Below are 27,357 nucleotides of genomic sequence, written 5' to 3' on the forward strand. Positions count from 1 at the left end.
CTTGTACATAAACTTCTTAAAATGAGATTCAAGGTGAGCACATAAACACTTTCCCCCTTCAGTAGATGAATGTGAAAACAAACACTGCACATACATCATTCTGCACAGTGAAGCTCAAGACATGAGTCAAGTGGGGGAAAAAAATAAGCAAAACACATTTCTAGTGGAAGGGGACTTTAAACGACCACTGTAAGCTACTTAGTACAAGGCAGCATATTGGCTTATCTGGAACATCACTCCCCTCCATAGATCAATGCAATCACTGTTTGTAATTGCCAAAATCATAATTACATGATCAAGTGGCTCCCAATCATAAGCCCCAGTGGACCTAACAAAAAGTGAGGCAGAAAACCTGATGAAATGTTGGATATAGCCAAATTAAATCCACATTTGATGTCACTGCTTTGATATTTGATGATGCAGTTTTCAAGCTTCCAAATGCTTTGGAATTGAAGAGTGTTAATGAAGTGAACTGAGGGTCTGAAGACAGCAGATAAAACAAGCTACAAAGACTTTGAGTCGATGTGTAAAGAGAGAAAGACAATTTAGAGTAAGTATACAAGACTCAAATTAAGATTAGGGGCCTGCAAAACAAATCAACTGGATGTCATGAGATTCTAAGTCAGCAGGAACCTACATAAGAAAGATACAGAGCTTAAAGCAGAAACAGGATCCAGGGTCACTACCAAGTCAGAGGTTTAGACTGGCTCGTACTGCGGCAGTGGACGGTTTGACTTATCAAACATACGCAACTAATAATATTAATAGTGAAAGCACTCTTCTGTGCATGCTGGCTCACTGGTATGGTTCTTTGGATTTCAAATAAAACAAAGTTGATAGTTCATGAGGTAACACAATCAAGAGCCTTTATTTTTTATATACAAATATACAAAAAAATGATCATTGTTATGGAATGAAACAAAAATCTTTAGTGGGTTCCACTAATATGTCAAATTAAGTGCTATATATTCATACATATCAACTGCACACATCAGAAACTGCATGCGTATTAGAGTCGAAACATGAAAACATACAAAAGGTTGCTACATATAAGTACGAGCATGAGGCTCTGAGGTTCATGAAAAAACAAACACTTTCATCTTTGCCACGTCTCGCTGGGTGTTCTTGTCCTCCCACACAGCTCTGCTACCTCTTTAATCCTCTCTGGGCCTGTTTCAGCAACGAGTCAAAGTCGAGGTCCTCCAACCTGCTCTTGGCAGGAGACGGCTCGGCGTCTCTGTTCGCGTCTGAGGGAGAGAGCGATATTTAAAGACCACTCCATACATTTTCTTTTGGTGCAGCTTGCAAAAAACAGTGATTGGGCTTTGCCAAGAGAAAAACTCTACATACTTAAAGTGGAAGTGAATCATTCAATCAAGTTAAGCTGGTGTACTAAAATGGATTTTCACTCTAATGAACAATTATATAACAAACATGACAAATTTCAGCATTTAAAAGAAAAAAGCAGCTTCGTTTCATCTTTCGTGGCAAGAGAGCCGCCATGCTGCAGTAGCCTGTGATGTCATAAGGTTGGATGGCTCGGCTGAGTTACACAGAAAGAACGGTAGAGACCGTGAAAGACGGTGACTGAGGAGACACGGGACGGAAGAAAGAAAAAAAGAGGGGACACTATTGTTTTGGTCTTTGATGTGAAGATGAGACAGTCCATTTCATAAACTGACGTTGAAATGGAGATCAGTACTGCAGCAGCGCTGACTAAAATGACACTGAAAGAGCCCTCCGACAGGCACTGAGTCCAGCTGCAGCTGACTGTCTCCCCATCTCCTGTCCTCTCCTCTCTCTGATCACCTGTCTCTGTATCCCCATCTCCCATCCTCTCCCCTCTCTGATCACCTGTCTCTCCTCCTCTGCTGTCTCATTCAGACCGTTCAAAGACAGGGTCGCTAAGAAAATAAACGCTGAAAGCACTACTTTATTCTGAAGTCCACGTTGTAGTGTTTATTTACGTAAATTGACGGTAGCTTCTGCTATCAGCTCAATATTTGCATACCAAAACTCCCTTCACAAAGTAAAACTCACCAACTAGTTAGATGAAACAAAGCTGCTTTTTTCTTTTAAATGCTTAAATTTGTCACGTTTGTTATATAATTAATCATTAGAGTAGAAATCCATTTAGTAAACCAGCTTAACTTGGTTGAACATTTCATTTAAACTTTAAACTGTTCTGACTTCACTACAGCGCTGTATATTAGTTTGTGGCGTCTCACCCAGGTCAGCGTAGTGGGAATTACAGAACTGTCTCCTTCCACCAAAGCAGATGTCAAACGGCAGCTCGTTGGGCTTCCGTAGTTTGCCACCGTTGTCGATGGCTGAGAAAGCGTCATCCATGTTGTAGAATGTGACGAAGGCGTAGTGGTCACTATGGGAACCAAGAGGTGCAGGGTTTTAATACTGATAAAAAGATGAATGGTACACTGTAAAAAAGCAATAAAAACATAATTTCAATGGTGCACACTTACCCTCTGTCTCTAAAGTGAAGCGACACACATTCCACGTCTCCGAACTGAGTGAAGCGTTCCCTCAGCTCGTCGTGCGTCATAGACTTGCGGATGCGGCCGACATACACCACCCTGCGCTCGTCCTGTATGAGAGGATTATTATAATTACTCGCTAACCGACAAAAAACAGACCCAAAAGCATCGGCTGACATGTCTGTAATCTTTTACTCACTATGGCTTTGAGTTTCTGAATCCTGATCTCGTGCTCTCTCCGGAGCTTCCTGGACTCTCTGCTGCTGCTGTAGAGAGGAAGACGGAGACTGAGATTACAAAGAAACACCTTTTAATTTCCTTTTAAATGTCTAAATCCCAACATTAACTGACCTGTAAACATCTCTCCACTGCCTACGGCGAACCCGCGGGGAAGGTGATCGGGATCTGGATGGAGACCTCGACTGGGACCATGATCTGGATCTTGACCTGCTACACCTCGATCTCGAGTAAGACCACCTGTGGCGCCGAGGTGGGGAGCGGGAGCGAGAGGGGGACGACGACGACGACGAACACGAACTGCTCTCTGAACGCTTGTGACGGCGCCTGCAAGGACAAATTGAGAATGAGGAGCGATGCACAAAGAGGACAAAGAGAGATTAATACTGAATGTAACAGAGGATCATTACTTTTGTCTTTTTGGAGAGGGAGACGCAGAGCTGCAGGAGGAAGAGGAGGAGGAGGACGACGACGACGATGACGAGGAAGGAGAGCTGGAGCTGGAGTCCGAACAAGGAGATCTTCTCCGATATCTCTGTTTGTCCCTCCCTCTGGCAGGAGGGCTGGGTGGAGGTGTTGGGAGGGTGCATGGGGCGGTCTCGTCTTGACCACAATCTTGCTCTGCGGCAGCGCCGTCTGAAAGAACTTCTGTGGACGTGCTCGTGTCTGATCTGATCCTGGGTTGCTCAGAGAGATGCTGCATCACAGACTTTGCAGAGTTATCAACGGCTCTGTTGACCTCGCTGGTGGAGGTCTGTTTTTTGCATTCAGCAGCAGCGCTTGAGTCACGGGTGGTCACCTGCGATTCATCAGAGGTTTGAGATACATCAAGTTTAGAGGCTCTATTACGCGGAGTTGCACTTGTACGGTCCAAAGGTCCGCAGTAATCGTGATCGGAGAATACAGATGAATACATGTGAGGAGAGATGGGAGCGGCGGGGAGCTCTGGGAGGTTAGCGTGCGTCTTCTTGGACGGAAGAGGACGGGGGTCGATTATCTGAATGGCCTTGGATGGAGGATTTTTGCGTCTTGCTGGCGGATCTTGTTGAGTGGTGAGGATTATTTCGGTGCCGAGGGGCTCTGGGATGTCCGCGGCCTCCGACATTTGAAGACATGGGGAATTCCTGAGGGGTTTTGGATCGCCAGGTGATTCTGAAATGCTTAAAGGTTCAACAACAGAGGCTCTTTGTGTCCCTGCAGGCTGAGTTCTGTCCAAGTGTCCATCTGTTTGGAGGTTTGGATGAGAACTGGGAAGTCTGGGCTCCGGCTCGTTCTCACACACCCTCTCCTCTTTAGCTGGAGGAGGAAGAATAAAAAGAGTTTACGTGAGATTGGACATTAGCGTCCGACAACACGGTGTTATCAGTAATCTGATTACTCACCTTGTGTTTCCTCAAACTGTTCCAGCAGGCTGGTCAGATCAGGCGCTTCGATTCCTGAAGCAGAAGAACAAACAGACATGAAACTTTGGAGGATGCTGTTTGTTTCTCAGTTATTCTTCGCATCATCGCAGAGAACTCAGGCTACATCCACACTCGTACATTTTCGTTTTAAAACGGATAACTTTTGCTACGTTTGTGCCTAGCGTCCACACTACTCCGGCGTTTTTGAGCCCCTAATACGGAGACGGTTGAAAATGCTGCTGACTCCGTTTTAGTTTGAAAACTCCGGGGGAGTTTTTTAGTCTGGACGGACAGAAATGGAGACCTTTTGAAAACGATGACGCAGACACCCGCGTTCGCTTCTTTATTGGGTCTTATCAGTTGGGACGTGTCCTTCCCTGATTCGTCACGCACCATCCGGAAAAAAACAAACGACATCAGCCTCGACCACCAGTGGTTAATGTCAACATGGATAACAAGTTACAAGCGTTGCTGACCCTGTTGTCTCTGCTAGCAGCTGTTGTGTAGTTAAATTCTGCATTTTATAATGCTACTACTGCCTACATGTGCAGGAGGCAAGCTTATTATTTGAGCGGCACACACATGCTCAGTGTACGTGAATGGTCATGTGTTAGGGCTGTCCCGAGTAAAATTTTTTGGGCTTCGAAGCTTCAGTGAGAAATATTAATTTTTTTAATAATTTAATGACTATTCGAAAAATCGGATATCATGACCCATCCCCATTATTTATAACACATTTTTAAAATAAATTTAAACGAAGCATTCAAATAGTGATTTAGAGGTCGACTGCCATGGCAACGGTTAAAAGCTTCGAAGCATTCAGGTCAGCCCTCATGTGATATGCGTTTTCAAGCGTTGCAGTATGGACAGAGATTAATCGCTCGTCTGGACGGAGATCGTTTTCCTTTTAAAACACAGTTTTTAAAACGAAAACATTAGTGTGGATGTAATGTAACATATGTCACATTAAGCCATGTCCCAACAGTTTACCTGAGTCAGCTGCTGCACTCTGCACTGCACAGCCAAACTGAGGAGTGGGTGGTGGTTCCTCACTGGGGTGAACCTCTGATAACGTCTCCTTTACTGGTAACGGAGCCTCTACGGGAGCAGGCGGCTGACTGAAGCATGGCGTGAGGGAAGGACTCTTTATCAGCCTCTCTGTATCGGGACTTGGTGACGGAGGGGTCTTTGGTTCCAGCTTGGCTTCTTCTTTCGTCGGGTTCGGACTGCATCTTTGAGGCTGCGGTTGCTTGCACTCTGAGGAGGATTCGTGTTTGGTTGGACACAGTACCGGAGGTCTGGAGGAGACACCTGAAGCTAACTCAGTAAGCTTGTTTTTAATTTCCTGAAACAGGGTGGCGAAGCCCTGGTTTACTGACGCCACCTGAGGCCCTGAGGAGGATGGCAGTCTCTGAAGAGATTTGCCTGAGGATTCCTTTTGGATTTCTGGAAAGTGCCCGGTGCTGTGAAGACTGGAGTCTCTGTTGAGGAACTCCACTTTGGACTGTGCTGAGGAGAGGTCAGTGGTTGGTGATGTTGTTTGGCTAACTGGCAGGGGGAGGAGGACAGGATTTGGGGGATCACTACTGAGCAGTGTTGGTTTCTTTACTGGACTTTTTTTGCTTTCGGACACGGTAACATTTGGATTAGCTGGCTGCAGAATGGCAGGTGAGATGATTTCAGATTCATCCCTTGGGCGCTTTAATCCGCTGCGACATAGGTTAATGGATGGTTTGGCCTCCGAGGGGTGAGGCCTGGGCGAGGCGGAGATGCGATGGGTCTTGTGACCGGGAGTTTGAGATCTATGGAGCTGATCAGCACTGCTTCTTCTAGCATCTGGATAATGGTGTGCTGCCTTTGGTCCACAGCTGTTTTGTCTTTGCCCCTGTAAACAGAGGATGGGGGTCAGCTCCTTGGGGGGCTCAGGAACACAGGGCCACTTGGTGGTGTAGTTCCCCGGTTTCTCCACCAGGGGCTGTCTCTTTTGGCGCAGCTGTCTGTACTGTTGGAGGCTGAGCGATTTGGCCTTCATCTCGCCTTTCGGCGGCAGAACCTCCGCCTCGTTGCTGTTCATTTCTGAGGGTGGCGTTTGGGGTTCAAGTGTTGAGCCAGCTGGAGTATCAAGTGCTTCGGTGCCGTTCAGTGGAACTGACACAGCTTCACCTGTGTGGCCACTTGTTAGATTTCTCTCGTTCAATTCCTTTTCCGCTGAATCAAACGAAGCCACTTGAACGAGGCCAAAGCTCACCCTTTTCTTCTCTCTGGATGGTGGAGCTATGGATGAGTTTCCATTCAGCAACACACTCCTTAAGGGGTTGTCATTATCTCGCTTTTCATCTCCCTCTTCTGTCTCCCTTGGGTCTTTCACACTTCCCTCGTCATCAGACGACACAACGTTTATCTCTTCATCGCTCTCTTCGCTGGGTCTCTCATACTTCCACACCTCTCCCTGAGAGAATAACGTGCGATTCTTTTTCCTCAGTTGATCCCCCTCCTCTTCCACCTGCAGCTTCAGGCAGTAGGGGTGCATGAGCTTCACCAGGTTGACGAGAGAAGACGAGGTGAAGACCTCGACTTCAGCCTCCGCTTTCTTATTTGTGGAGTGAAACAATGTCTGACTTTGTTGTTTGAACAGCTGTAGAGGGCCGCTTCTCTCCGTTTTGCTCTCATCTTCCTTTTCTCCGTCAAACTTTATTGTGAAGGTTACATTTGGCGATTTAGATCTTGGTCTAAGTCTGTCAGCAAGTGATAGTTCCTGAAGAGAAGAAAAAAAAACACATTAAGATCTTGGGAGTCTAATCTTTCAGCAGAGAAGGTTAATAATGGGGACATCACATATCTTATACAATCTGTTTTTTTTGTTTTGTGTTCATGCATGTTCAGTTCTGTTTATCGAGGCATGTGGCTTATCTTTATCATGTAACATCTAAGGGCCTTTGCACACCAAGTCTGTATTTTTCGTCCAAAATTGTCGCACTTTTAAAAATAAATACAACTTCACAATGTGTCAATCGCATTTACACGCCGACTCCGAAACTTTTGTCCCTCATTTAAGAGTTTTGTTTGACCACTCAGAGGCACCGTCCGTGCAAATGTCAACTCATGCAGAATGGCATCTGATAACATTCAATTCATCTCTCAGCACAAAGCACTTTACGATTAAGTAATAAAAGAATACAGAGGAAGTTAGCTTCTTGCTAATGTCATTCATTCATCAGCCCCGTTTGGGACTAGTGCAATTAGAATTTTTGCAACGAAGAGAATAATAAAACGCATCGGACCCAGTGCGCAAGGTTTCTGTGCGCAATGTTTTTTTAATCGGATGACGGATTAAAAATACAGACTTGATGTGCAAAGACCTTAAGTGCTTAATAAAGCCGCTTTGATCATCATGAGGTGCTCATAGCTAATCCAAATTTGAACAGCATAACCAGGAGGTAACGCTGCAATGCAATGGACTGGAAGTTGAATTGAATTATTGTTTCCAAATAAGTCATTTGGGGCATATATCTCTTGTTCCCTAAGTGTGCACCCACCACTGAGTTGTCCCTGCGCTCTGGGTGGGTGAGGAGCTGACTGTCTGGCAGGGTGTCAAAGGGAGTCCCGTCGTCATCCTCCACGCTGTCCAACATCTCGGTCAGGGCCGACAGCAGGGTCTCGCTCTCTTCCTCCGCTCCGCTCTTATCCTGAAAAGGGGCATTTGTTCATATGCAAAATTAATATTCTACCAACATGTGGCAAATGTTAACTTTTGTACGCTGGAGGAGAGTCAAAACTGTCGACAACATAAGAAAAGGCGTCTTTTTTTCAACTTCCAGTGTACTCGTGACGATGTGCTTTAACTCTGACCTCTGATGTGACCGTGGAGTCTTCAAAAATGGCCAGTATGGAGTGATCCATGCAGGACTGTGCGTCCATCTCCACGCCCTCCATGTCACGTCTACTCAGGACCAACTGCAGAGACACAAACACACAAATATTAATACAACACACAATCTTACAATACACTCCTTCCTCTGGGTGTGACCAGAAGCTGAGGTACAGGATGCAATAAGCTCAAAATTAACGTTTGCAGCATAAACAGGAAGAGCTGCCAAATCTGACGAGCTGATGCTTAATGCTCCACATTTATAATATTTATAATCTAAATAAATGCATTGATCTAGGGAGACATATCTACGGAAATTAGAATAACATTCAACAAATAAAAAAAAAAAATCAAACAAAACTATCGAGCTGCAACTAACGACCTTCTTGATTAATAGATTAATCATTTGGTCTATAAAATATCAGAAAATAGTAAAATTCTATAATTCTATTTTATTATTTGTTTGTTTTTTCCTGACAAACCTACCTCTTTGCACTTTGTACTAATCTTTATTGTTTGTATCAAAAAACAAATGCAGACATAACTGAACATGTGATTCAAGATTCAAGCCCTTAATTGTCATTGTGTAGTACAACGAAATTAGATTGTGACAATCCCATAGGTGCTAATGAAAAGATAATACAATTTAAAAAAAAGAGTGCAATATACATATAAAAGAAAATACAATATGTATATTGATGAGATGACAGTTTTGCCAGATTACAGTTCTGCCAGATTATTACCCAAAGTGTCCGTCAGATAATTATATAATTATTGCACAGAGTGATCAGCATGTTATTGCACATATCTGTAACAGTAGATTTATAGTATTTACACTGCAAACGTGACTGATGTGTCAGTGTGGTGTGAAACTATAACTACGGCTTAATAATTCATATAAATGAACATGGACGCTGTCAACGAGCAATGCCTCACTCTAATCTACTAAAGGTTGATCAGGACAGAAGTGTGCTAGGAAGTAGGACGCAGGCTGAGGGGACAAGTGGCCATAGAGGCGGGTCACAACCTGCTCACTATCTCTGGGAAGCTGAAACAACAGCTCTCTCTCTCTCTCTCTCTCTGGGCTTCTACTGTTGTAACAAGGCTCTCACGCTCTCATGTGACAGTAAAGCACTTTTTTTTCTCCCTGTGCATGCCTGAAACAACTCTACATGATGCTCAGTAGACTAGAGAACAGAGTATAGAGGAGACAGTGGGGTGAGCAGGACAGTGCTGAGGGTGCAGCTTTATCTGAACATCTTGTACTTCAGAGGAAATGAGCCAGTCTTTCATAAACCCTCGACGGTGGACGTCGTGTTAAACACGAACAAAGAGGTAACAACATTAACTAACGTGTCATCGAGCTGTTTCGGTTTAGCTACATATCAGATGAATCACTGAGCTCCTCTGCCTCCCTGCTGCTCACTAACCTCCGTAGTACTACTAGACCTGGTCCAGCCACGTGTCGCCGTGAGGACATGTGGCCTCGCGCCGGTGGAAACCCCCCCATTAAACCCCGGAAACACCCTCCCGTGAGGTTATTTTGTGTGTCCGTTAGCTCGTATTAGCAGACCGGTACCTCAATGGGAGTGTTGCAGGCCAGAAAGTCGCTGTTGCCGGCATTTAAATCCCCGTCTGTACCCCTCCACTGCGCCGCCATGTTGCTGCTCCACATGGTCCGCTGGCAGGCCGGAGACGTAGACACGTGGTGAGACACGTGGTGAGTGAGACACGTGGTCACCCAGCGAACCGGAAGCGCGCCGACCTGGGATCAGACTGACGTCATCAGGTCCATTAGAGAGAGCGTGAGGAGAGGAGAGGAGATCAGATCCAAGGTCAGCTATATGTGTTCCTCAGTGATTGTCAATTATGTTGTAAACGAGCTACAGATGTGATTTTGCTGTTAAAAACTCAGGACTTAATGAATCAAAGCTGTTTTGATTATTTATTAAAATCGGTAGATAAAAATAAATAGACAGATTAAAGGGAACAGTTTTTCCATATCTCTCTGTGACAACAAATACATAAGGTTTCTAGGCTTTCTTTCATATCAAGTTAGTTAGCATCAATTAAATCAGTGTTATTTGCTATAGTAGGACTTTTGATGCAGGATTGTCACTTTTTATTTTATTGCTCAAAAGCGACACTACTGGAGTTATCCTGCACTATACTCATTTTTAACAGTCTCTTCTGCACTATATTCACTTTTTCAATAGTCCTGTATCACAGCTGTTACCCTGCACTATATTCAGTTTTAACAGTTTTCTTCATCTCCTTGTATTTTTATATCTGGTATATATGCACTACTAACTTCTTTACTGCCTTTTTACTAACATGTTTTGCACTATGGAACTGTGATGCTGGAAACTTGAATTTCCCTCGGGATCAATTAAATTACTATCTATCTATCTATCTATCTATCTATCTATCTATCTATGCGTCCAAATGACAATGCTACAAGTTCTACTCAATAAAGCAGATGCAGGACAAGCGGCAGCAATAACTTAAATACAGTATCACAGGTTTATAGGGGAGAGTGGGATAATTTTAACCTGTGTGGAAGTTGAGCCACCCCTTGTTTCTAGGCAATGAACAAAATTGATCATGTCCACATATTTTGCAAGAGTCATCCATTTTACTGACCCTGTGATGGAGAGAGGCCCATAAGTGGGGAGCACATTTAGGTTAAAAAAAAAACCCATCTTTTTGCCGATCAAAGTGATTTATTTTTTGTTCAAATTGCTGGATGATACAAATTTGTTAAAATGGTGCGGGGGGTGGGGTCACATGGTTATTTGAGCCAAAAGGCCTGCGGGAAGTTGAGCCATTTATAATTATATATAATTGGATTATAGCTTCAGCTTGTTATATAAATCTCAATCTAAACTGCAATGGTTCAATAAAGGATAAATAAAAAAAATGATCATATGGGCTAATCAACTTTTAACCTTTGGTTCACGTTTTAAGGTGCGTCACCATCTGTCATGCCGCACTCCTGAAGCAACATCTCTCCACTGCCTTTAAGCACAATGTGGGGGAGTTCTTTGATAAGCTCACTCCAGTGATGGACAGGTATGATTGATGGACTAGGCATACCGCATATGGCTCAACTTATCCTCTCCCAAGTCTCCCAAGAGACCTCTTTTTTTTCTTAAGTCATACTGAAAACTGTTTATTTTAGATCCAAAAGTGATCATTCCCAAGGATGCACCACATACTGAAATATATGTACATGTTTTAGTTGGAGACATTACTGTCATTCCCTCACTTTAAAGACGCCTCAAGTAAGAACTGGCTCAACTCTCCCCACTCTCCTACCTGTAATTTACAAACCCTATGATAGTCAATACAGTAGAGGCAGTTTTGAAAAACCTGTAGTCATCTTATTTGTGTTTTGTATTCATTAAACATACAGCATTTCAGCAAAATTAGGGAAACTGCTGTGAGATAGCCTACCACTGTGAACTGAATGATTAGTTTGGATCAGTTTCCCCCCTTTATGGCAAGAGGCTTTCATAGAGAGAGCACTAATAGTGTTACTGGGACTTAGCTTGAAATTGCAAATAACACTCTGTAAAGCTGTTGAATTCACCCAAGTGCTCCATCGTTTCCCGTGTTATAATTGCTGAGAACATCATGGGAATATCAGTGCATTCAACATCAGTATCATAGTATGGCAGACATGATAATAATACGTGGCATTAATAGAATCAATCCCATGTAAGCAAAGAGTGTATCTGCTTCCTGCCTCATCACCAGAACAAACAGGGATTATCTGCATGTTCAGACATTGCAATATAGATGTGTTGACTTTGCTGATTAATGTGTGTACACACACCTTCCACCGTGACGTGGTTTGCTGTCAGGGCCTAACAACAGTGTTTCTACCCTGTTTCACTTGAACCTACAAAGGTCCCGTTTAAAGGTGTAAACAACGTTGGTATCGCGTGGTATCTCTGTGTCAACAATTAGTGTGGAAAAAATGGATAAATGGCTGAGATTGATGATAAGTTCCTGGCAACCACTTGTTGTGAAGTAAATGCAATGGAACGGGGGGAGGGAGAATGAACATCTAGTGGCTGCATGTTATCAATGTTATCAACCTTTAACTAAAACGTGTTCAGCCCTCAGAAAGCATTTGTACAGCTCACTAGATCATTATGATTGAATACATTTGAATGTGCTTGTGTTCACATGACTTAATGTCTCGCTGAGGCCCTGCACGACTTTGCAGTCAAATGAATCAGAACCAGCGCTGCTTCATAATAAATCCCTTTTTTGTTGTGGTTGTTTCCACTTTATCCTGCGCTCCACGCTGTGCGCTACCTGATATAATGAATAATTATTCAAAATGTCTGAATAATAAAACACAGCTGTCTGAAGCAGTATTTTCACCTGTGGATTGCATTGATGCAGACCCGCAGCAGCAGCAGCAGCAGACCTCATGCTCCACTGACAGATCACATGATGGTCTTTTGGATGGTTGATTGCATTTACATATTCAGCACAGCAGACAAGTGTTTTCCTCTCTTCTCCTCCTGTAGTTACCATCACACTACCCCATTTCCAATTGTGCAGTGATGCTGAAGTTGTTCCACTACACAGTTAATCATGTGAACAGAAGCTGGAGTGTTTGTCTTTTAATGAATCCGGTCAAACCAGTCCAGCTTGACCCAATGACATTGTGTTTGTCACCTCACATCACACCTCCATCCACACCTTAACTAGGTGATGCTGAGCAGTGGCTGTTGAAATGTCTGGTTGTGTGAAATTAAATATATATAAAACAAAAAATCCCATTTTAAATCCTCCTACGTTTGATGGTTTTTTTTCCCTCTGGTCCCTCTACAAAAACAGCGAGCCTGGCTCTGTCCAAGTGTTACAAAATCTGCTACGAGCACATCTGAAACTCACTAAATAACACGTTCAATCTTACTTGAGCTTTGTTCAGTCAGAACGAGCCAGACTAGCTGCTACCGCCTGTTTCTAGTCTTTATGCTAAGCTAAACTAACCAGCTGCTGACTCCGGCATCATAGAGTGATATCAATCTTCTCATCTAACTCTGCAGCAAGAAAGCGAATAAGTCCATTGAGGGATCCTGACTCTTAGTACCTGACATGGGTCAAGCTTAAAAAAATTTGGACCCTACATTACTTCTTCTCACCCGGGGAGAAGGGACACTCAAATGATGTAGCCATTTTTGGTTGAAATTTCATTTTTTCCTTTCACACTTGTCATTTTCTGTACTTAAAGGTACTATGTGGAACTTTCAGAAAGTCCTTAGTTATGTGTCAAGGCACTTGGGAGCGCGCATACAACAGGCTGTTATAGGCAACCAAGAAGGTCTGGGAAGGTCTCATTTTTAATAAAGGAGAAGTGTGTAACATTTCGGGGGATCTATTAGCAGAAATGGAATATAATATTAATAACAATGTTTTCTTTAGTGTATAACCACCTGAAACTAAGAATCATTGTGTTTTCATTAGCTTAGAATGAGCTGTTTATATCTACATAGGGAGTGGGTCCTCTTCACGGAGTCCGCCATGTTGCACCGCCATGTTTCTACAGTAGCCCGGAACAGACAAAACAAACACTGGCTCTAGAGAGAGCCTTTCGTGTTTTTATATCACCTGAAGGCCACCGTAGTTCTTTCTTGGAAAGGGAGGAGTGAGCGGAGAGGTACTCAGTTGGTTGCAATCTGCAACCACACCGCTAGATGCCTCCAAATCCTTCACACTGTCCCTTTAATACATGTAAACTGTTACATATACTGTAGTACCCTTAATTACAAACAACCTCGGAGCATCACCTAGTGTATAGTGTGAGGGTATAGCAGTGTAGAGTGAGTGGGCAGCGTTGTATGTGGATGTTTTCTTCTAATGGCTTGGGAGCAGCATGTTTAAAGAGAGCTGTCACGTTAGAGTACTTACTGTAAAGGCCTGTCAGGAAACCAACCAGGAGAAAGAAAGTTATAGCTTTAGTTGACAGTTCTTGTGCACATGTCAGATCACCAGAGCAGAAGATAATGGTGTTTAGTGGACCTGTCATGCTTGTTTTCATTTCTTTTCTTAAAAAATAAATAAGTACTAGCTGTCACACTGTTGTCACAGTATACTCAGAAGAGTGCTTCACTGCTGGACGATATTTAAAATACTACACTTCTATAGCAATTTAGAGATACTGACTGACAGACTTTAATATATTTTGAGTTGAAACCCCCCTGTACTGTAGCTTCCTGTTGGTAGGTGGTGATATCCTGTCTGGCGAATAATGTAGATAAATCTGTTGTGATTAATTTTCTCCACTAGATGGTGGCATTATACATCTCCTATTAACATCTGCTCACACGTTCTGCTTCTCTATCAGCCACTCTGAAGTTGTGAATGAGTTAATTCCCAGTGAGCTGATTGCTCCGAGCCGCAATGGATGCCAATCAGATATTCATACCTGAATGAAATGAATGCGTAATGAACTCGGGTTCATCGCCTCTTCATTTGTGTTGCGCTATCTTGTATCATCTCACTGTTTGTCTGTGGAGGACTACGGATGTGTCTGGCCCGTTATCTCGTGCATACCAGCGAGGAGTTGACCTTTCTGCTGAATGTCATGGCGGTACACGGAGTCAATGGCTGTACTAGATTAGTTGGGAGGGGAAATATGCTCACAGACGCGCACTTTAACAAGGTACAGCATATTCCCTGTTCATTTATTTTGATGCACAGGGCCACCTGGAGTGTACTTCCCATATACGTCTTACCTACAATCTGCTCCGTGACCTCTATTTTTGTGTTTCCTTTGCTTTATCCCTTAATCCCACATCTTCTGTACTCCTGCTACATCTCTCTTCACCCCCGCCGCGCTAACACACACACGCACACACACACACACGCACACACACACACACACACACACACCACCTCCCGCCTCATCGCCCACAACTCTTGAAACACATTACTGTCTGAAATGGGGCCAAAGCATCCTCCAGTCTCCAGCGGGTGAGGTGCGAGTGTGTTCGGGAGCGTGCAGAGGCATGTGTAGTGTGTGTGTGTGTGTGTGTTCAGTAGGGGGGGGGGGAGTTCTGTGTAAGTGGGTCACCTTACTGCAGCTTCCAGCGCCCAGCCACCATGTCAGTACATGGCCCCACACACACACACACACTCAGACACACATATTTAACCCACTCTATCCATCCACTGTCCCTTTTTTTTTTCCACTCGAGCCACTGTTTTTGGTTGGAAATGTGAAAACGCACTCACTCGCTCATAAACAGACATTTTCCCTAATTCCCTTAAGCTCTACAGAGTGCCAGACTTTACTCTCATTCTCGGGGGGTATAAGTAAATAAAAAACATCTCTCTCTCTCTATCTCTATCTCTCCCCCCCCTCCCCTCTGCCTCTCATCCCTTCCTCACTCTTGACCTGCAGCAGGACTCCCACGGTGCTCTTTTGGCATGTTTGAATTTTTAAAGAGCCCATGAGGTCTAAGGAGTCAGGTATATGCTTTCCTCTCTCCGCCTCACACTTGCTGCTGTTGTGTGTGTGTGTGTGAGAGCATTTTTCTATGTCTCGGCAGCTCAGTCATGCAGTGTTTTGCATGTGTGTGTGTGCACTTCTGTGACCTTTCAGATATTGTGTAACGCCGGGGGCAGCGTGTTTATAAAAAGGCGAGAGCACTCTGATCTTTAACTTGACACCCTCTCTACGGGGTGACGCAGGACACGCAGGCGTTACTTTGAGACTGCCGAGTTGTGTTGCTGCCGTGCCCGTTTGATTTTTCTTTACTTGAAGTAAGTCTTCGAGAAGAGGAATGTCCTCCCACGTGGTGCCGAGGACATCTGTTAGTGAGAAATGAAGGCCTGAGAGAGAAAGGAGAAGAGGAGGAGGAGGAGGAGGAGGAAGGGGACTTACATTAATACAAGGGGGGGAAAAGAAAGGAGGTGAAGGAAGAACAAGAGAGCACGCAGAGAGGTGGAAACAAGGAGGAGAGAGAGTGACATCAGCTGGAGGAGGCCACTCTTTCCACAGAACAGCAGAGGTGAGAGGCTACTCGACAAGAGGTTACAGGTGTACACGTTCACGGGCGCGTACGTTCACGAACACGCTCGGCGTGGTAACAGAAGCCCTGCATCAATAATGTAGCTGAGAGAAACAGGATGCAGATTCTGCCTTACATAAGAGTTTACAGAGGGCTGGCTGTCTCCGAACAGCCTCTTTCATTCTCTGCTTTGCCCTCAGGCTGGATGCACACAAGATTTCTCAAGCTAATTAACCGCCACATTCGCCGTCCAAACAACTTTTCAAGATAAGTGTGCTGCAACAAAGGCACGAGAGCAACGCTAAAGCCATTTTTAACTTCAGTCTACTGACTTTAGGTGATTTGTTTTACTCTGTGGGGCGATTTTTTAGTGGTGTTTTTCCACTAGTCCCTGGATCTTATATTATTGAAGTTTCATTATTGAAACAAGGCTGTTGTTTTGTAGGAGGCATGGTTAGTTTGTTGAAAAAGTACAAATCCCTCAACATTAATGACCTGGGAAGTGAACTTTGTCTCTGCAGCTGTGGACAAACTGATATGGTTGGACCTGCCAGGAGCCAAAGCACATTGTTGTCACAGGTCACAGAGACATAATTGGGGTCTAGCAGGGGCCGCTATTTACCTCAGATAGACTAGATAGGATAAATCTGTCCAAATCAAAATCTGAAACACACTTAGACTAATCATTGTTTTAGTCATGCCAGCAGCGTGGCCCTATAGATGGCTACATACATACATGTATGCCGGTTTGTGGTTGGCCCATAGACTATAAGAAGTGGACATAGTCGTTGTGACGTCACCCATTGGTTTGTGGACTAAAGTTTTAAAGCCTCGAGTTTTGCATTTTGGCCGTCGCCATCTTAGTAGTTGGCCGTCACCATGTTCACTTTTTTGCAACCAGAAGTGACACAAGAGGGTGGAGCTAAGAACAACCGATCGCTGAATAAGACCTTTTCTGGCAACCAAAAAGATTCTAATAAATTTCCTGATCTGAAAACACACTGTGAAAGGGTTAAAGTGGTAAGACGAAAACGCGGACAACTCCCAGACCTTAAAACGCCGTGGTAGCGACCTGTCAATCACAATGTAGCCATGCCCTAAAACATACCCTGCTTTATGGACTATTTGACTCTAAATGGGACCATAATTTACTAAATGAACATCATGCTGTATTGAAGAAGACTTGAAACTAGTGATTGAGACCATAAACTCATGTTTACAATGTTTACTGAGGTAATAAATCAAGTAAGAAGTAGGCTCATTTTCTCATAGACTTCTATACAATCAGACTTCTTTTTGCAACCAGAGGAGTCGCCCCCTGCTGGCTATTAGAGAGAATGCAAGTTTAAGGCACTTCAGCATTGGCTTCACTTTTCAGAACCGGAGGCTGCCCACTGTTACGGACATTCATGGTCCCTGGATGATGTATCTCACCGACTTTGGTGATGCATTGACTTTTCTTCTAGTGCCACCATGAGGTTAACTGACCTTAACTGACCCCCAGACATGTCATGTGGCTCCACCATCAGGTCAAAAATGTCGGTCAATTCTGGTTTAATCAAGATGATAAATGCATACATGAATCAAGGAAAGTAAACAGAAAGAACTAAGGAAACATTTTAGGGAGAATGTAAGTCACAGCAGGAAACTTTGATTCGCTCCAGAAATTCACGTTCCTGTTTTTCCTATTTTGTCATTTTCTTCTCTGATGCCTTTTCTTCACCTTCTTGTTTGTTGATACTGTCTTTCATTACTTTGGCCTCCACAGATTTCTTTGTCTCCGTTATTAATCTTTGTTATGTCGGCTTTGACTTTCTGTTAACGGGCAAACTGTTGACGTGTGTGTGTGTGTGTGTGTCTATATAAGTATGGTAAGGTGTAAGACGGTGTGCTTTGTGCACACATCCGCTTGAAAGTATGAACTTGTCAAAACTGTCTGTATGAAACTGTTAATGTGGACAGATGTATGTGTGAATCACAGTTTTCATTTGTAAACGTGTGTGTGTGTGTGTGTGTGTGTGTAAAAGCTCATCATGCTTGTGCTATCCTTTTTCTGCCACATTGCCATGGCGACAGTGCCCTCCCGGGGTAATGGGGGACGAGTGCGCCAGAGCTATTTATTCTCTCTTTCTCCCTCCATCCATCCATCCATCCATCCATCCATCCATCCATCCATCCATCCATCCATCCATCCATCCATCCATCCATCCATCCATCCATCCATCCATCCATCCATCCATCCATTCATCGCCCTCTCTTTTCCTCCGTCTGTCTCTCTCTCTCTTCCTCTCTGCCCTCTTCCTCCTGCAACCTCTCCGTCTCTCTCCTCTCTCCGTCTCCCTCCTTCCTCTGCTCTTTCTTCCCCTCTCTGATTGGCTTAACACTCTCCTCCTCAAAATGAGATACTGCCTAATGAGACAGAGGGTGAGGAAGAGAGAGAGGGAGGGAGACAAAGAGCAAGTGTCTTAAAAAAGGGAAGTAGAAATATGTGGAGGAGGCGATCTATGTAGACTTGCACGTAAAGAAAGAACCTGATTTAACAAAAGTCTGTGATGTCATTTTGGAGGGAAACAGCGCAGAATGTCAACAGTATATTTATATAATCCTACATTTAGCTCTCTGTCTGAGCTTTGTGCATGTGTGTGTGCTGTAATGTATATGCATGCAGTCTCTTGAGGTGTGAGTATGTGTGCTGTGGGCTCAGTTGGGGTCATGACCTTTGAAATGGTTTGAATATTTGAAAATCCCTGAATGAGCAGTGTTTGTATATAGAGTATTCTGTATGTGTTGTTTGAAGCAGAGGTCAACGACCTTTTTGACCTTAAAATGAACCAATGTCTACTTGTGACCGGTTGTCATACAGTATAGGTTAAGAATGATTTTCCCATTTCAGATTTTATTTGAAACCTTTTTAGAAGGCTGAAGGGTTGAAACTCTGCAGTATTTCACAAGGAAATAGCAGATCGATGATGACAGAAAAGTCTGAAAAAGAAAAAAAAATTTAAGCCGAAAACACACCAGGCAGGGGCTCGCCGCAATAATTAAATGTTTCTGCAGCCGGGAGGCATGTTCATGTGCTTCAGGTGGGAAGAAATTCTTTGTAACATAAGTCAACATGTCACAGGAATCACGGGACTCTGTTAACTGATTAGCTGTGGGTACTCTCTGGCCGCACTTCACTGCAGGATCAAAACGGCCGCTGCAGCTTTCCATAGACATTGCATGGCAGCTCGTCACAGGCTGTACTTGGCCGCTGCTCTGGTGTGTTTTCAGCGTAAGATGAGAAGTACAATGCCACTCTCATGTCTGTACGTTAAATATGAAGCTTCAACCAGCAGCTGGTTAACTTAGTTTAGCATAAAGACTGGAAACAGAAGGAAACCTCTAGCCTGGCTCTCACCAAAGGTAACAAAATCCAACACATCTATTTAACCAAACATATCTAGTATTTCCCAAAATGATGAACTATTCCTTCTATCATCTCATGACTCCTCAGTTTTTTCTTTCGACCCCTTTCAGGGCTCCCGTCCCCCAGGTTGGGACCCTCTAGTTTAAAGGATAAAGCTGTAAATATTCAATATTTTCTTATTGTCAACAAATCCCACGAGAAGACCAAAACAAACGATGCGTCAGCTCGTCTCTCAATAATTTCTGACTTCCTGTCTGTGGCTCTCAGCTCCAAGCCAATTTCTAATGAAAATGTAAAGTTTTAAAAAAAACTAGGGCTGTCAATCGATTAAAATATTTAACTGCTATTAATCGCATGATTGTCCATAGTTAATCGTGATTAATCGCCTTTTATCTGTTCAAAATGTAACTTAAAGGGAGATTTGTCAAGTATTTAATACTCTTATCAACATGGGAGTGGGCAAATGTGCTTGCTTTATGCAAATGTATGTATGTATTTATTATTGGAACCGTCAACAACAGCTGTCAGTGTGTCAGTGTGCTGACTTGACTATGACTTGCCCCAAACTGCATGTGATTATCATAAAGTGGGCATGTCTGTAAAGGGGAGACTCGTAGGTACCCATAGAACCGATTTACATTCACATATCTAGAGGTCAGAGGTCAAGGGACCCCTTAGAAAATGTCCATGCCAGTTTTTTCCTCGCCAACATTTAGCGCAAGTTTGGAGCGTTATTTAAGCTCCTTCCCAACAAGTTGGTATGACATGGTACAAATTGATTCCTTATGTTTTCTAGTTTCATGCCAGTATCTTCACTCTAGCTTTAAAACTGAGCCCGCTACAACCGAAAAATCGCAAGTTGCGTTAATGCATTAAAGAAATTAGTGGCGTTAAAACAAATGTGCGTTAACACATTATTATTGCAATAACTTTGACAGCCTTAAAAAAAGCTATTTAAACAGCTGGGTACTGCAGCTTTCAGCAAATGTTACTCAAAAAGGTGTAAATAGTGCATTTATTGGGGACTATTTTTCAGCGGTGGATTAATACACATTTGGTAGGTTATAGTGAGTATTTATAGTCAAAATGAACTACTACAGTGTCCATGTTGATGGCAATGAAGGAGCACTTCAGTCAGCTGGTGACTCTCTCTTTCTCACACACAAACTTGTGCGTCTAACAGAGAAAGACACATGACATAGTGATAGAAGACAGATTAGAGTGCGATGAAGACAGTGGGAGGGAAAGGTGGAACGGAAGAAAGAGTAATAAGGAAAGAGAGAGACGGCGAGGAGGGAGGAGAGGGGGGGCAGAAGAGATAAATGGCCCAGTAGACAGGAAGATGAGTGAGGCGAGAGAGCAACACTGTGTGGCATACTGCAGACAGAAAGACTAACGGAGCGAGAGAGTGAATGGGTGAGAAAGGGAGACGACAGCGAGAGAGCCGAGGCACGTCAGTCGCCCCCTCCTCTCTCCTCCTCCCTTTTCCTCCCCCTTTTCCCTGCCCTCCCTGCCATGTAGCCTAGACCTTCGCTGGATGGTAACAAGCCACTCAGACGGCTGCAGCACACACACACACACACACACACACACACACACACACACACACACACACACACACACACACACACAAATGCACAGCCAGATTTCCTGAAGATCATTTAAACCTTCATGTGTGCACTTCTGTACGTGTACGATCATGTGTGTGTGTGTGTATGTGTGTGTGCGCGTGTGTGTTTGTGACTGTGTGTGTGTGTGTTGTATGTGTGTGTGTCATTGTAGCAGCAGCAGCGGTGAAAAACAGCCTCTACATATTTAAAGGAGAAAAAAAAGGACCCACATCACATGGTTGTTATTCTCTCAAATCTGCCTCTCAGGTCACTTTGACAGTCCACTCTCTCTCTTTCTCTCTTGCGCTACCTCTCTCGCTCTACAACACACACACACACACACACACACACACACACACACACACACACTCTCGAGCACTCAGCCTCTTGTTCCCTCCCTTTCTCTTCCTCTCTTTCTCCCTCTCTCCTCCCACCTGAGCTGTAATTTGCAGGGCTGATGAGGGTGAGGGCAGAGCAGAGGCAGGAACAGAATCCTTCTCACTCTATAACACACACACACACACACACACACACACATACATACACGGTGTGATTCACAGCTACAACTGAGAGAATCCGATCCTTTGTGCTCTTTTTTTAACCTCTTCTTCCCCTCTTTCTCTCTTTTCCTCCCTCGTCGTCACTCTCTCCTCCCTCCCTCCCTCCCTCTCTCCCTCCCTCTCTTTGCTCCCTGGTGGTGTATGTGTGTGTATGTGCGTGCGTGTGTGTGTGTGCGTGTGTGTGTGTATGTGTGTGTGTGAACAGTGGGGATAACAGACGCTCATGTGAGCAGCCTCAGTGGCGGCAGCAGTGACTGGTGAGAGAGAGGAGGAGAAGAGAGAGGAAGAGAGCGGGGATAACGGAACCACCACCATCATTCTGATCGGATTCATACCAGACATGTGAGAAGATGTCCGTGGGCGGCTGCGCGTGTCCCGGTAAGTAGCTGCCGTGGTGATGGTTGCCGTTAACGACAGCCCCGCTGCTGGTGCTGCTGCTGCTGTTGCCAGCCGCTGACTTTTTCTGGTCGTTGTTGTTTGTTGTTGTATTTGGGTTGGTGAGTGCAGCCGCTGCCGTGGCGTGACTGGGGCAGAGATGGGCAGGGAGAGAGGTGCCCCGGGGCCCTGGGGTTCTGTGTGCAAAGGCTCATGGGAGGTCGCCCTCTGTGAAGCTGAGAGGATGGAGAGCAAAGAAAATACTAGAATAGATGGATCAACATGTAGTCTGTTTCTTCCGTCTGACAACAGAGTGCTTTTTTACTGTTTGTTGATTAGTTTGGAGAAAAAAGATATTTTTTGGCGGTGCAAACATCTGGGCATGAAGTTGTTGCTATGGCACCACTAATGCTACTTCTTCTTCTTCTTCTCTTCCTCGGCCAGTTTGTTTTTGTTCTTGTTGCTTCTTCTTGCTGCTGATTTCTGACTGTTGGACAACAGAGCTCTTTTTAAAGTCGGCACAGATGTTGCACTCACTTCTCCGCAGTGTGAAAAACTGACTGGCCCCTCGTGCGGAGATACCAGAAGAGAGAGAAAAAAGAAGGATCAAAGTGTGACATTTAAAGGGCAAAGGTCACGAGCTCAGATCAAAGGCTTGCATGATTGATTCTGCCCCTCTTCCCACATGAGCTATTAATGAATATTTCACGCAGAGGAGTATATCATTTAGGACGCGTTAAGAGGGCGATACTGTCAGATACTCCTCATTCAGATTTAACAGCAGTTTTTCTCATCGACATAAAAAATGCAGCATCACCACGTCTGTTTGGCTGTGAAGTCAGTTTTAGCATCCCTAAAGATTAAACTCCTACTCTCATTGTTGTATAATGGCCTTGTTATTTTCCATCCTCTTTTACCCAGAAGTCCTTTCTTCCTGAGTTCATGGAAGGTCGGCAAGTGCATCCTTGAGAGGTAGAAGTACTGTCTCACATGTTACGATCACTAGCATCACCATTTGTTTATTGCTGCTGCTTTCAATCACATCTGCTTCTCCTCTGTCCTCTCTTGACCTGCTGCTGGGAATCAGACAGACGACCAACGGTTTCATTTGAACTTAAAAGCAAAATCGGCAACATGATGAACAAAACAACTCTGCAGTCAGAGGTTTGCTTGTCACTATTTTTTAATAAAATTGGTTAAAGTTGAGTAACAGCCCCGGGGCTTCTGGGAGCCGAGCCACAGAGAGCGACCTGCGGGGAGTAATATCCGTCATATTAGACCACCGTATTGAGAGGTGCGCGACTTGTTTGCTGCCTGCGAAGGCCGAGGAACTCCCTGCGGTCCCCGAACTGTTGCGTTTGGGTGTCGAGCGCCTGACAGCAAACAGATAATTCTTCTCATTTTATTAGCTTTAATCAGACAGAGGAGGAAAGGAAAAAAGAGGAATCAAGGTCTAGAAATAAACCCTGCGCCGCTGAGCCTCAGGCAATATATTAAGCATTGCAGCAATTTATGTTGCACTCCTGATAGGACGTGTAGGACATGAAATATAATCCTATAGCTGAAAATGTATTCATAATAATGATAGATGTACTCAGAAGCTCACGATATACAGCAGCAGCAGGAGAGGAGGAGGAAGTATAGAGTTGTGTGTGTGTGTGTGTGTGGTGTGCTGTATCACCCTGACGTGGCCTCCTCTCTGCTGCCTACCAGGCCACAGTGGCCGCTGTGGTCAACCCTCAAACAGCCGGGATGTGGATACAGAAATTTAGCCAACCACGCATCCAGTATCAGATTCCTTAGCTGTTGCCAGTTTCGACTTTAATCATTAGAAAGATGGAAACACTAACTGGTCCCATGTTTTTTGCGGTTTGGAAACTCTTTTGCTGACAGATTATTTCAAAGGCGGAAAGTTTAGGAAAGCAAATTAAGAGACAATGCCAACTCCATCCTGGCCTCTACGGTTGCATGAAGAAGGATGGATGAGTGGATGATGGAATGGCACACGATTGGAGTAGAAATGTAGACAAAAAGAGAAATATTGGCTCTGTGATCAAACCAGACGGATTAGGTATCAGCAAGGACAAACTCTCGAGATGACAATTTGTCTTGAACACACAATGTGGCGCAGGGAAACTTGGCGCACCCGTGTTAAATGTGACTGCACGTACACGTTGAGAGTTTTCGTGTGTGTCTGTGAGCGCGTGCGTTTTCAATCTCTGCGCAGCGCCCCGTGCTATGAAGGCAAACGCTGCCACCTCAGCCGTTAAACAAGCCAGCACAGCAGAGGCGGGAGCGTTTGTTTAGAACCAGGCCTTAGCTATCTTGCGGTCAGATTGCATACTTAATCAACGTGGTCATGGAAATTTCCAAAAAGACGTTATGACCGCACTCTTGTGCGCTCCACTTTTGCTCTCTTATATTGTTCTCTCTCTGGTGTTCCCCCTTTCTTTTCGCCTCAGTCTTGTCTGCTTTAAGGATTCTCCCCTTTATTTTCCTCAAGATTTCTTTTCAACTCTTTCAAGGAGAGCACAGCTGCTTTCCCCATCTTATTTGGAAATGAGTCTTAACAAGTCTGTAACTTTAAAAAAGGCAACACAAGTCATGTTTATACTTTTGCAACAAGTATTCATTTATATTCTATCATACAAACCTGGAGGCCTGAAACAATCTGTTTGGTGAGTAAAGCTTCACCTACATGACGTAACTAAAAACCAATGTAAACACTGCCTCCAAATATGGAACAATCCCTCCATTCACACTTTAAATGAACCCAAGTCTTGACCCTTATACAGTGGATTTGCACACTTATGCCTCCCCACTTTCTTTATGACCACTCAGAGAAGGTCGAGAGATGCTAGATGATGATAGAAAACAGAATAGAATATAAAACTACAAAGTCTCTGTGTAGTCGTTCCCCCTCTCGTTCTCTCTTGTTTACATTCCAGAGCCGTGTTCGACACTGAAGGATCCTCCCCTTCTTGTGTGGGCTCAGAGTGTGTGTGTGGACGTACGTGCATGCAGCATGTGCCCCAACATGTGGATGACATAAACAGTGGAGCAGTGTGTGTGTGGGGATGTGCTCCGAGCTGCGCTACATCCCGGAGAAGAAGTTACATGCTCTCTGCAGCTACAGTACAGATGTTTTGTGCTTTGTGGTCAATCAGACTCTGCGTTGACCCACCCAGACCTTACATTACACCCCCTCCCCTCACCCCCTGCTCCTTTACCTCTATCGGAGTCTATCCTATCACACTATCTCACTATACAGCGTGTATATACCTTCATCCTTCCTTCCCATGCCCCCCCCCCACCCCTCCCCTTGCTCCCTCCTTCTCTTTGACTCCCATGATTGCTAACGTATGTTGGCTGGCTGGCTGGCTGGCTGGCTGGCTAGATGAAGGGAGGGGAGAGGGGGGTAAGGAGGGAGGAGAGAGAGAGAGGGAGGAGAGAAGGGGGAAGGGACTGTGCCCTCTCATGCAGAGAGTCACATGGTGTCCCTGATTGGAGGAAAATGAGTAAAGACTGCAGCCCGGCTGAAATGGCAACAGACAAAAACGCACAAAGGCTGAGCTGTTTGGAAACGGGTTGCACAACAAGAGAGCCTGAAGAGGAGGAGGAGGAGGAGGAGGAGGAGGGTGTGACGGAGGGGAAGAGAGAGAGAGAGAGAGAGAGAGAGAGAGAGAGGGAGTGAGCAGATACTGAGGAGAAATGTGGATTAAGAGAGAGGTAGAGGAGGAGGAAGAGGAGGGAGGGTGGCAAGAAAAAGAAAAAGGAGAGACGAGAGGTGACGTGGAGGAGGAGGAGGAGGTGGAGGAGGAGAGGGGGGGGAGGCAAAGAGCAGAAGAGCCAAGAAAAGAGAGGCAAGTGGGAGATGAGCACCGTAGGAGCGCAGGAGGAAGAGTGGGTGGGAGGGAGACAGGGTGAGACAGAGAGAGAGAGAGAGATCAGACTGTTTCTATGTTTTCTGCAAGGCTGAGCAGTGACGTGATTGGCTGAGGGGGGGTGGTGTGGGGGGGGGCAGACCTGACTCTGAGATCAGAGACAGACAAAATGGCTCCCAGAGAACAGAGAACGCAGCATCAGGGCACTGTCATCTCCCTTCACACAGCTGTCAGCTGACACCAGCCGCCGCCGCCACACACACATCTGACACTCACACACACACACACACACACTCTTAAAGGCTAAGCCACCTGCGAAATGCCAGTGTGAGGGGAGAAAACTGAGGATGATGGCTGATAATGCACATCATTAAGTTGCTATAGTATGCTCTTTTTGTGAAACATTTCTGATGAAACACAGATGATATATCTTAATGACAAACTGGCTCACATTAGAGCCTTTTTCCCTGCTTTAATCCCTCCACCTATTGGCCTGTACTGACATGTGACGCGCTCACTGCTGAAGTTCCCTTGTTGCAGTGTGTCTGTGTTCTCCTGCCAGAGGAAATACTGAGGAGGGAATTCACCCAGCCAGCGAGAATACTGTAGGACAGCATGAAAACAAACACACTGGATCACAGCAGCCACAAGAGGGAGCTGCCGTCAAAGGACAGCCTCTGATTGTAGGTCACTTCTAATTTCTCCCCCCCCCACTGTAATGATGCATGGAGTCCTGACTGCAAATCAAACAGAGACTGATCACTTTGTGCAGCATAACAGCATCATTTGCATACAGTTTCACTTATGAAGCTCATTTGCATAACAGCTTTGATTATTGTTCTTTTATGTGAAGTTGTTGTGCTTTTATTTGCTCTTGCAAAAGAGCTGCATCAATAACAATTGCTGAAAGAAGTACTCTGTTTTACTCAAGTTAATACAACAATGTCAAATTACATTAGAAGTACAAGTTCTTCAATTAAGTATAAAAAGTATAAGTAGTCATTATGCAAAAAAGAAATTGCCCCCATGAGTGTTTTGTTATATATATTGTATATTAGGGCTGTTAATCAATTCAAATATTTAATTGCATGATTGTCCATAGTTAATCACACCTTATGTATCTGTTCAAAAGGAAAAGGCAGATTTCTCAAGTATTCAATACTCTTATCAACATGGGAATGGGCAAATATGCTTGCTTTATGCAGATGTATGTATATATTTATTATTGGAAATCAATTAACAACACAAAACAATGACAAATATTGTCTAGAAACCCTCACAGGTACTGCATTTAGCATAACAAATATGCTCAAATCATAACATGGCAAACTGCAGCCCAACAGGCAACAACAGCTGTCAGTGTGTCAGTGTGCTGACTTGACTATGACTTGACCCAAACTGCATGTGATTATCATAAAGTGGGGATGTCTGTAAAGGGGGGACTTGTGGGTACCCATAGAACCCATTTACATTCACATATCTG

General features: G+C 44.4%; 2 protein-coding genes across 3 annotated transcripts in view; one reads left to right on the forward strand and one right to left on the reverse strand.

The window, feature by feature from the left end:
* Positions 1–840: 840 nt before the first annotated feature.
* LOC141764073 (uncharacterized) lies at positions 841–9,758 on the reverse strand. The gene is made up of 11 exons (XM_074628998.1): positions 9,580–9,758; positions 7,982–8,086; positions 7,669–7,818; positions 5,123–6,887; positions 4,112–4,165; positions 3,140–4,025; positions 2,844–3,056; positions 2,692–2,758; positions 2,481–2,602; positions 2,229–2,380; positions 841–1,247 (listed from the first exon to the last, which is right to left on the reverse strand). The coding sequence occupies exons 1-11, from the start codon at positions 9,673–9,675 to the stop codon at positions 1,147–1,149; spliced, it is 3,711 nt and encodes a 1,236-aa protein (XP_074485099.1). The 5' UTR covers positions 9,676–9,758; the 3' UTR covers positions 841–1,146.
* Positions 9,759–15,777: 6,019 nt separating this feature from the next.
* Positions 15,778–27,357, forward strand: part of ldb1b (LIM-domain binding 1b) — a 34,320-nt gene continuing 22,740 nt past the window's right edge. The window contains exons 1-2 of one of the 2 annotated variants that reach the window (XM_074629004.1): positions 15,778–16,036; positions 21,821–21,993. In XM_074629004.1, the coding sequence (XP_074485105.1) occupies positions 21,966–21,993 (28 nt within the window). In that variant the 5' untranslated portion in view covers positions 15,778–16,036; positions 21,821–21,965. Of the gene's footprint in view, positions 16,037–21,409; positions 21,519–21,820; positions 21,994–27,357 lie in introns of those variants that run through there. The other variant, XM_074629005.1, reaches the window with a different exon arrangement.

The sequence above is a fragment of the Sebastes fasciatus genome, chromosome 3, assembly GCF_043250625.1.
Source record: "Sebastes fasciatus isolate fSebFas1 chromosome 3, fSebFas1.pri, whole genome shotgun sequence".
In the NCBI taxonomy this organism is placed as follows: Eukaryota; Metazoa; Chordata; class Actinopteri; order Perciformes; family Sebastidae; genus Sebastes; species Sebastes fasciatus.

Excerpts from the sequence above, each read along its gene's own strand:
- LOC141764073 (XM_074628998.1), bottom strand. The coding sequence starts at position 9,675 with ATGTGGAGCAGCAACATGGCGGCGCAGTGGAGGGGTACAGACGGGGAT. Across the intron at positions 7,819-7,981 it reads ACTCCACGGTCACATCAGAG|GATAAGAGCGGAGCGGAGGA; the intron begins GTCAGAGTTAAA and ends GCCCCTTTTCAG. Across the intron at positions 1,248-2,228 it reads TTCCCACTACGCTGACCTGG|ACGCGAACAGAGACGCCGAG; the intron begins GTGAGACGCCAC and ends TCTCTCCCTCAG.